Source organism: Schistocerca serialis, chromosome 1 (assembly GCF_023864345.2).
Source record: "Schistocerca serialis cubense isolate TAMUIC-IGC-003099 chromosome 1, iqSchSeri2.2, whole genome shotgun sequence".
NCBI classification, from domain to species: Eukaryota; Metazoa; Arthropoda; class Insecta; order Orthoptera; family Acrididae; genus Schistocerca; species Schistocerca serialis.
The window spans coordinates 426,142,400-426,157,261 of record NC_064638.1 but is presented as its reverse complement, the minus strand read 5'-3'; the positions used below and the strand labels follow the sequence as shown (position 1 = coordinate 426,157,261).

Below are 14,862 nucleotides of genomic sequence, written 5' to 3'. Positions count from 1 at the left end.
TCCCAAAACTGATCTGATCCTAAGGTTGACAATTTTGCCACCTCAAATATTTTTTATTTAAGTTTAGCTGCAAATATTTATAGTAGATGTAAATCTACATAAGTACATTTAGATATAGTCGTTTAAAAATTAAAATTTTTTACTAAATTGTTGATTATCTTTAAACAGGTCAGTAAAAGCAAGGAGCTTACTACTAAAAATTAATTATTTCTAAAGAACATCAGAAACAAATGTATTAGACCTACTTTTCTTATACATTAGAGACTTTTTGAAAAGATATTTGATTATTTCCTCTGTCACTGACAGTGTAATTTCAGTTGTATTGTAACTCCAGGGATATCTACTTCTAAATTATGTTTGCAGCTGTTTCAGTTCGAATTCTGGAATATTTACTTCGTCTTCTTTGGTGAAGGAATTTCGGAAAATGCATTTACTAACTCCACTTTAGTGGCACTGTCATTAGTAACATTGCCGTTGCTGTCGCGCAGTAAAGGTACTTACCGAGCCTTTCCGCTGGTTTGCTTAACATGGGACCAGTATCTCTTTGGATTTTCCGCCACATTTCTAGAGCGAGTTTCGTTGTGGAAACTATTAAATGTATCTCGCATTGAAACCCGCACCAAGTTTCGAGCCTCAGTAAAACTTCGCCAATCTTGGAAATTTTGCGTTCGTCTAAATTATACGTGCCTTTTGCGGTGGTCCTGCAACAGCTTTCTGTCGTGTTTTGTGTACCATAGGGGATCAGTTCCGTCTATTATTAATTTATTTAGTATGAATATCTCGAGTGCTCTTGATACTATTTCTTTGAACTTAAGCCACATATGGTCTTCATTTACATAGTTTGGAAAGATTGGAGACTATCTCTTAGAAAGACGTCACCGGAATTTTTAGCTGCTTTTATAAATAGATACATTTCGCGTTTAGTTTTGGTGAATTTCTTTGTTACGAAAGTGAGCCTCGCTACGAATGCGTGTTTACTAATCCCTGTATCCGTCGTGATGCTCAGGATTATTTGTGGCTAAGAGGTCAAGTGTGTTTTCGTAACCATTTACAATTGGAACGGCCTCGTCAACTAATTGTTAAAAATAATTTAAAAAAAAAGCATTTAGAACAATTACAGAAGTTGTTTTCTATTTACAATAGTGTATGAAAATGTGTTTTTGTCAACATGCGGAAGGTAGATTGAAGTAACTGCCAACTGTAATTGTATGAGTAGGGTGATGAGACTCAAGTTTTCTTTGAACTGTTCAGCAACTGTTTCATCTGAGACAGGGGGGGGGGGCGGTAAAAGGAGCCAGTTATTAATTTATTACGGTTGTCGAATATAACCTCTGACCATACTATGTCACAGGAACTATCTGCTTCAAAGTCGATTGTGAGCTGACATTATTTTTCCTTCTTCTTTCTGTTGTAGTGCAGATAATTACAATTAAGGCTTTTCCCTCCAGAACCTAAGATGCTTTCTCTGTGACCCTGTAAATACCAGAGTTAAACAATGTAGAACAACAAAGTACGTTACAAGTGTAGCATTCTGTATTACTTCATTTCCTTATTTCTAACATTTTAAAATTGTAAGTCGACTTTAGATGCCATGTCAATCATAGCCGTTCTTATCTCTATTTAGTGACCGTGTTTTCAGTTATGTTTTGAACACTGTCCCGCTACACTTTATTAACTAATGTTTTAGAGAGTAAATTAATATGGAGCATGTCATTCTTCTTTTCAAACATTCACATACCCATTTATTCTTTCCCTATTGTCTTTTGGGTATGTAGTTGTAGTAATGAATGTAGGCACAAATACAGTGATCAAAAAGAAATGATTAGCATACATTCGCATTCTCGTTACATCGTTCCTTTCCTGTTGCTCCCATGCCGATGGACTGTTTCTATCACAATCAGTAAGCGTGAAAGGAAGCTACCGTACAGACAGAGGAATCTATATTTATACTTGGCAGAACTAATTACATACTGGCATAATCGTCGGTATAGCTTTCGTTTCCCAAAAGTTATAAATATTTCGATTTCGGAAAAGAAGCCCTGCATTTGGCCAAGATGTCGAAGAAGGAGATCCCTTACATACTGGTTGTATCGAGTAAGATGTGGACACGACGGTTTGAAAGCGGACAGAGGTAGTGCGGGGAAGGGCATCCCTTACCTGAGGGATCGCTACTCAAGATACCTGGCGAAAGGGCAAGTGTGGCAAATGCCCGGCGTGGCAATTGTCCGGCGTGGCAAATGTCCGGCATTCAGCCGCTTCCTGTGTGTAGTGGGCTCCTGACCTATTAAGCGGAACCCAGAAACCAACCACCTGACGGCGCAAGTCAAGGAATCTGCAGCCTACACTGTCACAGAACCACCTGAGCCTCTGATTCAGAACCTCCACTCGGCTCTGCACCAAAGGACCACAGTCGGTTCTATCGATGATGATGCAGATGGTGAGCTCCACCTTAACTTCGCAAGCAAGACGGGCAGTCTTTACCATTTCTGATAACCTCCAGAAACCAGAGAGAATCTCCTCTGATCCAAAGCGACACATGTCATTGGTACCAACATGAGACACCATCGCAGTTGGCTGCACTCTGTGCTCTTCATGACATCCTGAAAGCACCCTTTGCACACCTGCAATGACTCCTCGTGATATGCACATGGACTGCACACTGGCTTCCTTCCCCTCCTTAGCACCCATGTTCCTAAAGCGCCCCATTACGAGCCTAACGTTGGAGCTCCCAACTACCAGCAATCCCACCCTCTGTGAATGCCCAGACTCTGGGACAGGGTGGACGACTGCATCTGGCCACTTCGTCAGCCACAGAAAATGCCAAAAACCTGTTCATCAAACAAACCAGGTAGGACCTACAATCAGCCCCTCGGAAAGTCTTTCGCTACCTGGCAGACTTTGGAATGATCTCCCACTCGTCAATGGGTGAGGCACCAACCTCAGTGCAGGCGCATTTTCCGGGGTGGCCCAGCTGTGGATGTCTCTCGCATCCTCGCGTCCATCCCCCCACAGTGATGCCCCTTGGCAGCAGCCTCAAGCTGTTTGACAGAAGCCAACACCACCTGGAGCTGTGAGCGAAGGGTCACCAACTCATGTCTCATCTGTACACAGCAATCACAGTTTCTACCCATTACTGAAGTAGGTCCTGTTAGAAGCTTGTAAAAGCATATAACAAACGAATGGTATACTCGCCTTATTAGCAGCAGGAACTTGAGGTGCTCTCTCACAGACAGCCTAACCAACACATTCCATCAGATCTCATCATCCCATTACACCAATATAATTCTACATGCATTCCTTAACTGTGCGTACATAGCTGAACGTCCGGTACGGGTTGTAACTCCCAAGGAGTTCGCTTTCGATCTTGACGGTGAGAACCTTTGCGATCACAGTGGCGTGACGTTTTGCATATGCTGTTCATGGTGCAAGTTAATGGTTTGTTTTGAACAATTCTTGGATATCGACGACGTCCATATTGTGAGGTGTAATACGTACATGCCATAGAAGGTTGATCCCTGCACCTCCCAAACACCCTCCTGACACAGGTGGTGAGGCATTAGCAGCTAGTATTTTTCCTGTCATAACTGTTAACACAACACTTTCAAATGAGAATTACTGAAGACTGAAGTAGCGACCAAGCATTCAAGGGATTCCTTGTCAGCCTATAAAAGTTTTTCGTAAAACTAGTTTAATGTGGTCGTTTCACTTCATATTGCTCTGTACTGTTAAACTCAGATATTTCACGTGTTTTATTGCTCTGCGTGACGCCAGTAGTATAATCGAATAGTAATGGATCTTTCCGCTTATTTATGCGCAATAGCCGGCTAGTGTGGCCGTGCGGTTCTAGGCGCTTCAGTCTGGAACCGTGTGATCGCTACGGTCGCAGGTTCGAATCCTGCCTCGGGCATGGATGTGTGTGATGTCCTTCGGTTAGTTAGGTTTAAGTAGTTCTAAGCTCTAGGGGACTGATGATCACAACAGTTAAGTCCCATAGTGCTCAGGGACATCTGAACTATTTTTTATGGGCAATACGTTGCATTTATATACGTTCAAGGTGAACTGCCAGTCCTTACATTGATCGTCGATGCTCTGAAAGTTTTCCTGCATATCGCTATAGTCTTCTGGCGTTGTAACCTTCTTATAGACAACAGTTTCGTACGACAATAGCCTCGTGGTGCCCCAAACGTTACCTACTAGACCGTTAATATACACTGCTGCGCAAAAGTAACTTTCGCATGTTGTGCCACTGACAACTAACAAAACTCGATGAAACTTGGACCATACACAGAAAGAACTGCCACAGTGTAGTACCGAAGGCTAATGAAGCAGCGAGACCAACAGAAATGACATTTTTATTCAAAGACAATAATTACACTAAAGTCACCGCTATTCTTGATGGTTTCCTAGACATTACAATTGGCGGGACATGGTGTGTGGTCATCAAGAACGGCGATAGAAGCTCTGCAACGGGCTGCCATATTAGTTTAAGGGGAGTTGGAAAGCCCTGTCCCGACAATGTTAAATTTAGTGACTTGGCTTCCCTGTGTTTCAGGAACCACGGTAACCATTGATATGAAACTTTTACAGGACATTAAACTGTATATTCCGAATCTACTGAACTACAATAATTGCATTTCAGCCACTGATATCGGAAATACAACTTTTAATTACGTGGTTAAAAATTTGTGTACTTTTGTGTGCGTTATCCTACATAATTTTAATTATACATAACATTATGTTCTTCTTTTAGTTCAGTAGATTCAGGATATGTATGTTATTACTCCCTGAAAATTTGAATATTCTACTCGAAGTGGTTACTGCGACTTAGGGAAAAATGCAAAAGAAAATGTAAATTTTCAGGAATGGCTTGTAAAGTTTCAAAAGACTGTAACCCAATTAATATATGCTTAATTTTTTATTTTTAGACGCTCAGAAGCACCATGCACCACACTGTATCTCATCCTCTTGATATTTTTCCAAGTTTTTTCTTGTTTTCTTCTTTCTGGACTCCTTAGTGGCCAACTGTGCTGCATACTCTGCTTTTTCAATGCGAACCTTGTCCATCCGTTCAAGTTCTCTGATGTAGTTTGCTCCAGTATTAATTCTCATATGCTGTAGCAATTTCACCCTACCCATGTTGCTGTCATCAAAAGCAATAACAGTATCACTGATCCCCCCACTTTAGTGTCTTCATTCCAACAAAAACATTTTTTGGTAAGCGAGTCCATATAAGATTATTGAACGATTCACTGGGATTTTGAGTGTGACCATACAGACACTTTTTCAGTAATTCAGGATTTGCCAGGTCTCTGTAAATAGATCTTATGATATCCGTGACTGCTGCTGGGATGGAATGTTTATGGCTGTATGAATCGTTTGAGTTCTGGGCATTGCGGTAATTACACCATGAGACAGGTCCAGGAGGGCAAAGTTGGTGTAGTGGTTTTTCGTTAGTTGACAATCTATGGAAGAAGGTAGTCCATACTGCCTGCTTCATTTCCAACAAATCCTCAGTCTTATTTCTAATGGCCATCCCATAATACTGCTGTAGTTCATCAATCATTTTGTCTGTCAGCCTGCCTCTTATGGTTTTACCATCAGGAAGTTTCTTGTCTCTCAAACTTTCTTTCAACTTCCTCAACACGGTGCCCATCCTCCCGTAACAAACACGTAATTTAACCTTTATGACACAGCAATCCATAGCATTCTATATAAAAAATTACCGATTTTATTAGATCTTGAAGTAATGCACGTAAAAATTTTAACGTTGCCAACCGGTGTAGATTATATTTAATAAAATAAAATAAAGTACTTCCCATGTGAGTTTATAAGTGAAACATATATTACTTTATTCGGAAAATTGCAAATTTTATAATGAGAAAAAATATGAAAATGTGAAACAATAATTTTATTCCGCTCTAACTCCCCTTAAGTTTGGTGCGAAATTCTTGTGGTAGGGCGTTATATTCCTCCATCAATTCAACGGACAACTGGTGGATGGTCGTTGGTGCATGTGGACGTATTGCACACGTCTGCTCAAGGCATCTCGCACGCAAGCGATGGGTTTTGACTCAGGTGAACGGAAACGCCAGCCCATTTGCCGAATATACTGCTATTCCAAGAACTCTTCCACTTGCGCTGTCCGATGCGGCTGCGCATTGTCATCCATAAAAATGAAGCCAGGACTCAATACACCTCCGAAAAGATGCACACAAGGAAGAAGTACAGCGCCACCATAACGTTGACCGGTGAGTGTAGCGTGTTCAAAACTCTGGAGGTCATGCAACACTATGCCTCCCCATACCATAACACACGCAGCATCAAATCGATTATGTTCGATGACGTTCCTGAGTGCTTTATATATCCTCGTACGCTGAGAGGTGGAAACATGTAATGCACCCAGGGACATTGTCGAACGTGATCGATTTGGTGGTACAGGTGCTACGGCGTGAGGAGATATGGTGTTGCATGGGCGTAATAACCTCCAGATGTTTGAGCACGGCGCACTCACCGTTCAACGTTAACGTGACACTGTACACCTTCTCCATGAGCGTGTTTTCAGGCGTGCATTCGGCGCTGACTTCATTTTTATGGATGGCGGTGCGCGACCGCATCGGTTGGCACTGGCGGAGGAGCTCTTGGAACGACAGTGTATTCGGCGAACCTGTTCAACCGACTTAAAAGCCCTAACATACGTGTGGGATAAGTATTGCACCACGCCCACATGCACCAACGACCGTCTAGCAGTTCTCAACCGCGCTGTTGGAGGACGCATACTGCAGAGCGAGTAACGGGCCACCAGAAGAAGGACAGAAAGAAGCTTTAGAAAACTGCGTTTCGGAATTCCAAATGGATAGATGCAGTTGATCACGTGAACAGCGAATGGTACACATGTGAGCGGACACGAAGCGTCCGACTGGCGGAAACGAAGTAGGAAAGAGTAAAGTGCCGAGATTTAGACGCAATTCAATGGTAGGGCCCTTGCGGTTGGTAGAGAGAGTTCCCACAAAATATGAGGAATGCTCCTATTGGTCGAAAAAAACCGTGGCGTGGAGAACGAAAGAACCCAGGTGGGGAGACAGTTCAGCTACGAGAAAGACGAGAGCGAAAATTTCGTGGACTCTTCTCTGAACTGGCGCATTACGCTCTGTACGATACAGAGGAGAAATTGGAGTGAACACTGCGTTCACTGCGGCTGACATTCAGCTAGATATTAGCTGTAGCGTCGTTGAGCTCCCACTGCGGAGAAACGAACCAGCCAGTTAGTTAATTGTCCTTGTGAGGACTGAGAGAGCATTTTAATATGCATGCTGCTCCAGCCACGCGCGTGCATATCGCCATACTTCAAGGTTAGGGATGAGTGTATGTTTCCTCGCATCATGAGAAACATGCAGAATTTCTGCTGAAAAAAAATCAGCAAAGGATTAATTAGATTTTATAGGAATTTCAGTGGGCGAGAGTAGCCATGCAGATGACAGCTCATCACAGCTAAGGTAAATACTGCGCCGAGTCGTAAACTTGCCAGCTTGCATCCACTGTAAACTCGAGCGACCTTGGACAATCTTTTGATCAACTTGTCACAAAACTAACCATCCTCCATAGACTTGATTGTCATCCTAAATAGTACCGAACTTTGAACTGGAATCGGATGATTTATCGTAGTACTGGCCAACATCATGACGTAGTTGTAAGAGTAATTTTGTAAAGAAACTTCCAGTTAAAATTTACCATTGTTGTGTTTAGGATTATTTGACTTTCTGAGGACAAGATGCGTTCGTTTGACAACTGTCATAACATTGTCACATCGTAAACTGTGTAAATGCGTGTATTTCTGTGATAAGTTTGCAACATTAAACCAAAGTTATTTACAACTTCCACAGTTGTTGTTGATCAGACACGAACCTTACAATTGTAATTCGATAATGTTGTTGTCTTCAGTCCAAAGAGTGGTTCGATGCAGCTCTCCATGGTGCTCTATCCCGTGCAAGCCTCTTCATCTCCGAGTACCTATTGCAACCTGCATTCTTCTGAATCTGTTTAGTGTATTCATCTCTTGGTCTCCCTCTACGATTTTTACCTCCTACCATGCTTCCCTCCAGTACTAAACTGGTGAGCCCTTGATGCCTCAGAGTGTGTCCTACCAACCGATCCCGTCTTCTAGCCATGTTGTGCCACAAAATTCTTTTCTCCCCAATTCTATTCAGTACCTCCTCCTTGGTTGAATGATCTACTCATCTAATCTTCAGCATTCTTCTGTAGCACCACATTCGAAAAGCCTCTATTCTCTTCCTGTATAAAATGTTTATCATCCATGTTTCATTTCAATACATGGCTACACTCCAGACAAATACTTTCAGAAAAGACTTCTAACTCTTAAATCAGTATTCCATGTTAACAAATTTCTTTTCTAAAACGTTTTTACTTGCCATTGCCAGTCTACATTTTATATTCTTTCTACTTCAGCCATCATCAGTTATTATGCTACCCAAATAACAAAACTCATCTACTACTTTAAGTGTCCCGTTTCCTAATCTAATTCCCTCAACATTACCAGATTTAATGTGACTGTATTTCATTATCCTTGTTTTGCTTTTGTTGCTGTTCATCTTGTGTCCTCCTTCCAAGTCACTGTTCATTCTGTTTAACTGTCTTCCAAGTCCTTTACTGTCTCTGACAGAATTACATTGTTTTCAACAAACCTCAAAGTATTTTTGTATTCTCCCTGAACTTTAATTCTTACTTCAAATTCTTCTTTTGTCTCCTTTACTGCTTGCTCAATATACAGATTGACTAAATCGGCTGTAGGCTACAACCTTGTCTCGATTACTGCTTCCCTTTCAAGTCCCTCTACTCTTCCAACTGCCATCTGGTTTCTGTACAAGTCATAAATAGCGTTTTGCTACCTGTATTTTATCACTGCTACCTACAGAATTTCAAAGAGAGTATTTCAGTCAACATTGTCAAAAACTTTCTTCAAGCCCACAAATGCTATAAACATAGATTTGCCTATCCATACACTATCTTCTAAATTACGTCAGAGGGTCTGTTGCAAGCCTGTTCCTACATTTCTTCGGAATCCAAACTGATCTTCCCCAAAGTCAGCTTCTACCAGTTTTTCCAGTCTTCTGCAAATAATTGGTGTTAGTATTTTGCAACTATGACTTATTAAACTGATAGTTGGGTGATTTTCACACCCATCAGCACCTGCTTTCTTTGGAATTGGAATTATTATATTCTTCTTGAAGTCTAAGAGTATTTCGCCTGTCTCATACATCTTGATCACCAGAATTTTGTCATGTCTGGCTCTCCCAAGACTATCAGTAGTTCTACCGGAATGTTGTCTACTCCCAGGGCCTTGTTTCCACTTAGGTCTTTCAGTGCTCTGTCAAATTCTTCACGCAGTATCATATCTCCCATTTCATGTTCATCTACATCCTCTTCCATATCCGCAATATTGCCCTCAAGTACATCTCCCTTATATAGACCCTCTATATATTCCTTCCACCTTTCTACTTTTCCTTCTCTGCTTAGGACTGGTTTTCCATCTGAGCCCTTGATATCCGAAGGTCTCTTTAATTTTCCTGTAGGAAGCATCTATCTTACCCCTAGTGATACATGCTTCTATACCCTTACTGTTGCCCTCTAGCCATTCTTGCTTAGCATTTTGCAATTCTTGTCGATCTAACTTTTTTGAATTTTGTATTACCTTTCGCCTGCTTCCTCACCGAATTTTTTTATTTTCTGCTTTCATGAATTAAATTCAATATCTCTTGTGTTACCCATAGATTTCTACTAGCCCTCCTCTTTTTACCAACTTGATACTCTGCTGCCTTCACTGTTTCATCTCTCAAAGCTACCCATTGTTCTTCTACTGTATTCCTTTCCCCTGTTCTTGTTAATCGTTCCCTAATGTTTTCTCTGAAACTCTATACAACCGCTGGTTCTATCAGTTTGTCCAGGTCCCATCTCCTTAAATTCCTACCTTTTTGCAGTTTCTTCAGTTTTAATGCACAGTTTATAACCAATAAATTGTAGTCAGAGTCCACATCTGCCCCTGGAGATGTCTTAAAATTTAATATCTGGTTCCGAAATCTCTGTCTTATCGTTATATAATCAATATGAAGTCTTCCGGTGTCTCCAGGTCTCTTTCACGTATACATCCTCCATTCATGATTCTTGAACCAAGTGTTCGCTATGATTAATTTATGCTCTGTGCAAAATTCTACCACGCGGCTTCCTCTTTCACTCCTTTTCCCCAGTCCATATTCACCTACTGCTTTTCCTTCCCTTCCTTTTCTTGCAAACGAATTCCAGCCCCACATGACTATTTAACTCTCGACTCCCTTAGCTACCTGAATAATTTCAATTATCTCATCATTCATTTCTTCAATCCCTTCGTCATCTGTAGAGCTAATTGACATATAAGCTTGTACTATTGTGGCGGGTGTGGTCTTCATGTCTATCTTGGCTAAAACAATGCGTTCACTATACCGTACATAATGGCTTATCCGCATTCCTATTTTTTTATTCATTATTAAACCTACTCCAGCATTACCCCTAACTGATTTAGTATTTATAGCCCTGTGTTCATCTGATTAGAAATCCTGTTTCTTCTGCCACCTAACTTCACCGGTTGCCACTATATCTGACTTTAAACTATCCATATCCCTTTTTAAACTTTTCAATCTACCTGCGAGGTTAAGGCATCTAACGTTTCACTCTCTGATCGGTAGAAAGTCAGTTTTGTTTCTCCTGATAACGACGTTCTCCTGAGTAGTCACTGCCTGAAGATCCGAATGGTGGACTATTTTACCTCCGGAATATTTTACCCAAGGGATGCCATCATCATTTAACGATACACTAGAGCTGTATGCTATCAGGAAAATTTATGGCTGTACTTTCCCCTTGCTTTTAGGCGTTCGCAGTACCATCACAGCAACGCCGTTTTGGTTGATGTTACAAGGCCAGATCAGTCAATCATCCGGACTGTTACCCCTGCAACTACTAAAAAGGCTGCTGTCCCCCTCCAGGAACCACATATTTGTCTGTTCTTTCAACAGATACCTCTCCACTATGGTTGCACCTACAGCACGTTTATCTGTATCGCTGAGGCACGCTAGCCTCTCCACCAGCGGGAAGATCCAAGGTTTATGGGGGGCGGGAATACTATTGTAAGAGCACAAAACTGATGGTGAAAGTAACCAATTAGCGGTATTTAAACGACTGTAACACTCTGGGCCTGCAACTATGAAAAGTAGGACTCCCATTAAGCAAGACGTTGTCATCATGAGACTTTCCCCAAAAGCCACAGAAAATGGACAGGCGCTGTTTACAGGTGTTGTGCTGATTGAAATCTGAAGGACGTCGCCAACTTCCCGAGGACCTGAGACATTTGAGCAGAGCAGCTTAAACGCCCTCCTTCAAACCCACATCTGGTCATCCAGATTTAGGACTTCCGCGAGTTGCCTAAATCACTTCAGGCAAATGCTGGGATAGTTCCTTTGAAAAGGAAATCGCCGATTTCCTTCCATTCTTGACATAACAGTTCTTGTGCTCCATCTCTATTGATCTCGATGTCGACGAGACGTTGAACCCAATTTTCCTTCCATTTAAATCCCTACCTGTTACCAACAAACGGATCTCCTGTTAAACTGCAGCGTTCTGGGAGACTCAGAAAGGCAATGAAAGTACGCCACCTCTGCAGCCTAATCACTACAGACAAAAGACTCTGCATTAGCATCTGAAGACAGCATTGCATCGAGCACAAGGATGCGATTTTATATGGAGGGCGATTAAGAAGGAAGGGGTGGGCAGGATGTGGTTTAAGCCGCTCTGAACATTCCCTATAACGCCACAGGTACAAGAGATCCGCAGATAGAAGCATCAGGCAGGCAATCAACAGCTATGTGACACAATGCCAGCTCTCCTGGAGATCGACAAGTCGTAGTACACCAGCTGCCTACACCTTCATGCAGGATGGAACCTCCCATCGACGACAAGATCATTAGGTCGTCTTGGTTAAGGATTAGGAAGGAAACTGCCGATGTCCGTTTGCAAAGGAATCATTCGACTTAAGCAGTGCGGAAAACCTTAATCCAAATGAGTGGAATCTGATACGCTGTCCTCATGAATACCAACGCAGTGATCTACGCATGGGCCATCTCACTTAGTATCATGGGCTCCTCAGGCCACTTGGGGTGTTTGCTATTCTAACATGCGTCATTTGCATTTCATACATTGTTGAAGCGTTTCAAATCTGCGTTGTGTCCTCCGGCACTGGGTAGAAATCTAGCAGATGAATAAGGCCACTCTTCAAGAGCTCAACTTTGTACAGAAACATAGGTTCCGAATAGAACTGGAGAGAAAAGAAATTTGTGGCACGGTTGATATGAGACTTTTTGAGACATCAGTGGATCATCAATTTAGTACTGGATGGAAGTCTGAGAGGTAAAATTCGTAGAGGGGGACCAGACCAGAACGTGAATACAGTAAGCAGATTCGGAAGGATGTAGATTGCAGTAGTTATTTGGAGATGAAGAGGCCTCCACGGGATAGAGTAGCATGGAGAGCTGCAATAAGGCAGTCTTCAGAGTGAAGACCATAACAACACCCAGACAAGCTTGCCCTGGTGCTCATGATGCGTTTATGATTGCTGCTTGGTGTATAGCTCAAATTCATCATTTATTTCTTGCTTGCCAGTAAATGATCAGGGCTGTAATGCAGTGACAAACCATCATTATGAAACTACTGGCGGAAGTAGAGCTGTGAACACGAACCGTGAGTCGTGCTTGGATAGCTCAGACGGTAGAGCACTTGCCTGGGAAAGGCAAAGGTCCCGAGTTCGAGTCTCGGTCCGGCACACAGTTTTGACTTGCCAGGATGTTTCATATCAGCGCACACTCGACTGCAGAGTGAAAATTTTATTCTGGAAACCATCATTACGACAGATATCTTGCGTGATATCAAAGAGACTATCAAAGCAGATTTCTCGGGTGTTTTAAGCAATCTGCTGTTATGAATGGGTTATTTAACATCTGGGGCGCCAGTAAATTACGAGTTGGCCAGCACATATCCTACTAGTTGTGGAAGAAATGTTTGTCACCACAGTTCGAGAGGTGGGCATTTTGTCGTAATCTTTGGAAAGAAACAGTCCACTGTTTTAAGTATCCACCACTTGGACGTCTTATCGTTTCTCACGTGACTGTCCGATCGAATGCATTTGTGGTCAGTGTGAAAACCTCACACAATAACTCTTTCTGAAGTACCGAACGAGGCAGGGCAGTGATTAACACACTCGACTTGCATTCGAGAGGATGATGGTTCACACCTGCCATCCTTATTTAGGTTTTCCGTGATTTCCCCAAATAGCTCCAGGCAATTGCAGGGATGGTTCCATTGAAAGGGTGCGGCTGATTTCCTTCGCCATCCTTCACACAATACGAGCTTGTGCTCAGTCTCTAATGATATCGATGTCGACGGGACGTTAAATTCAATGCTCCTTTCTTTCCTTTCTGAAGCATGGTGAGCAGGCGCTACTGAATGTATGGTGAGCAGCCGCTACTGAATGTATCGTTCATACGGCACAACACCCCACACTCTAGTTTATTTAAAGATTATTTGGAGGCGAGTTCAGGGCTCCGAGTAAGTCTGACGACTTTTTGTTTGAGCACGCTGCAGTGGTTTCAGTTCGTAGACAGGAGTGGAAAAAATTGTAAGATAAACGTCTAACGCTAAACAGTGCCCACAATGTTGGAAGAACTTATTCTAAAACATTTTCAGCATTTACCATTGGAGGATTAAAAGTAATGGGCTTTGTCCGACTGAAGTAAAAGAGCCCGAGACCGTGACAATAGCTTTGTGGAATTTCGCTATCGTCTCAACACAGTCAGGTAAACAGTGTTCTCCAGGCATGGTCCACCTCCACACACGCCCATCTCGGTGCTACACCACGTAATGTGCCTCATCACATCATGACACATTCCTTGATTGTTCTGCTGGGCAGTGTTAGTGTTAATGTGCCACTCTAAGCAGCAATGTGCTTTCATCTTAGAGCTGAGTACTTTCTAAGCGTGAGTGCTATGGTACTTCTACTACCTGAAGTGAAACTAATACCACCTGGAACAGATAACAAGGATGTCTGATGATTGGGTCATATGGTACTCTTAAGAGAGCTGAGGTTCCGTAACAGTGCGTGAATTTTAAAGTGATACGGCCACAAGATCCTGAACCACAGAGCTGTAAAGAAGGGAGGCATCTAAGAGCCCAGAAGGACGTGTGGACTCACGAGTTGACGTCCTCGAGCTTCTTGAGTAGTCGCTCGTTCTCGCGGCAGACGACCTCCTGGTCGCGCAGCAGCAGCTCGCGCGTGCTGAACAGCTCGAGGTTCTCCCTGCGCAGCGCCGCGTTCTCGGCCACGTAGTGCCTCGCCAGCTCCACCAGCTCCTCGCGCTCCATGCCCGCCAGCGCGGACGCGTCCGGCGCCGGCGACCGCGGGTCCACCGAACCTGCGACACACGCAACACGCAACACACAACTCACATTCTTCCGCCCCGGCCGGGAACTCGAGCTGGCACCGTGGATCTACTTGTGCAGCTTGGCAACAACTTCACAGGCATGCTAGTGAGCAAAAGACGCAGACATGGAGCTATTTCCAGAGCTAGCCAACCGTAACAAGCTAACGTTAGTAGAGTGTGGACACTATAATGTGTAGGGATGGGCTAACCAGGGATGTACAGACTTGCTACTACCATAGACTGCAAACCACTCACTCTGACTACATAACAGCTGCAAAGCGGGAATAATTGTCTACCATATAACTAGCTGCAACCCAGTATGTTTAATATCTGCCACACAAAGTGACTG

General features: G+C 42.9%; 1 protein-coding gene across 1 annotated transcript in view; it reads right to left on the bottom strand.

Moving 5' to 3' along the window:
- LOC126457630 (kinesin-like protein KIF12) overlaps positions 1–14,862 on the bottom strand; it is a gene marked incomplete at its 5' end in the record, with an annotated part of 606,856 nt that overhangs the window by 67,535 nt on the left and 524,459 nt on the right. The window contains one exon of the mRNA XM_050094104.1: positions 14,285–14,486. Coding sequence (XP_049950061.1) covers positions 14,285–14,486 — 202 coding nt within the window. The remainder of the gene's footprint in view (positions 1–14,284; positions 14,487–14,862) is intronic.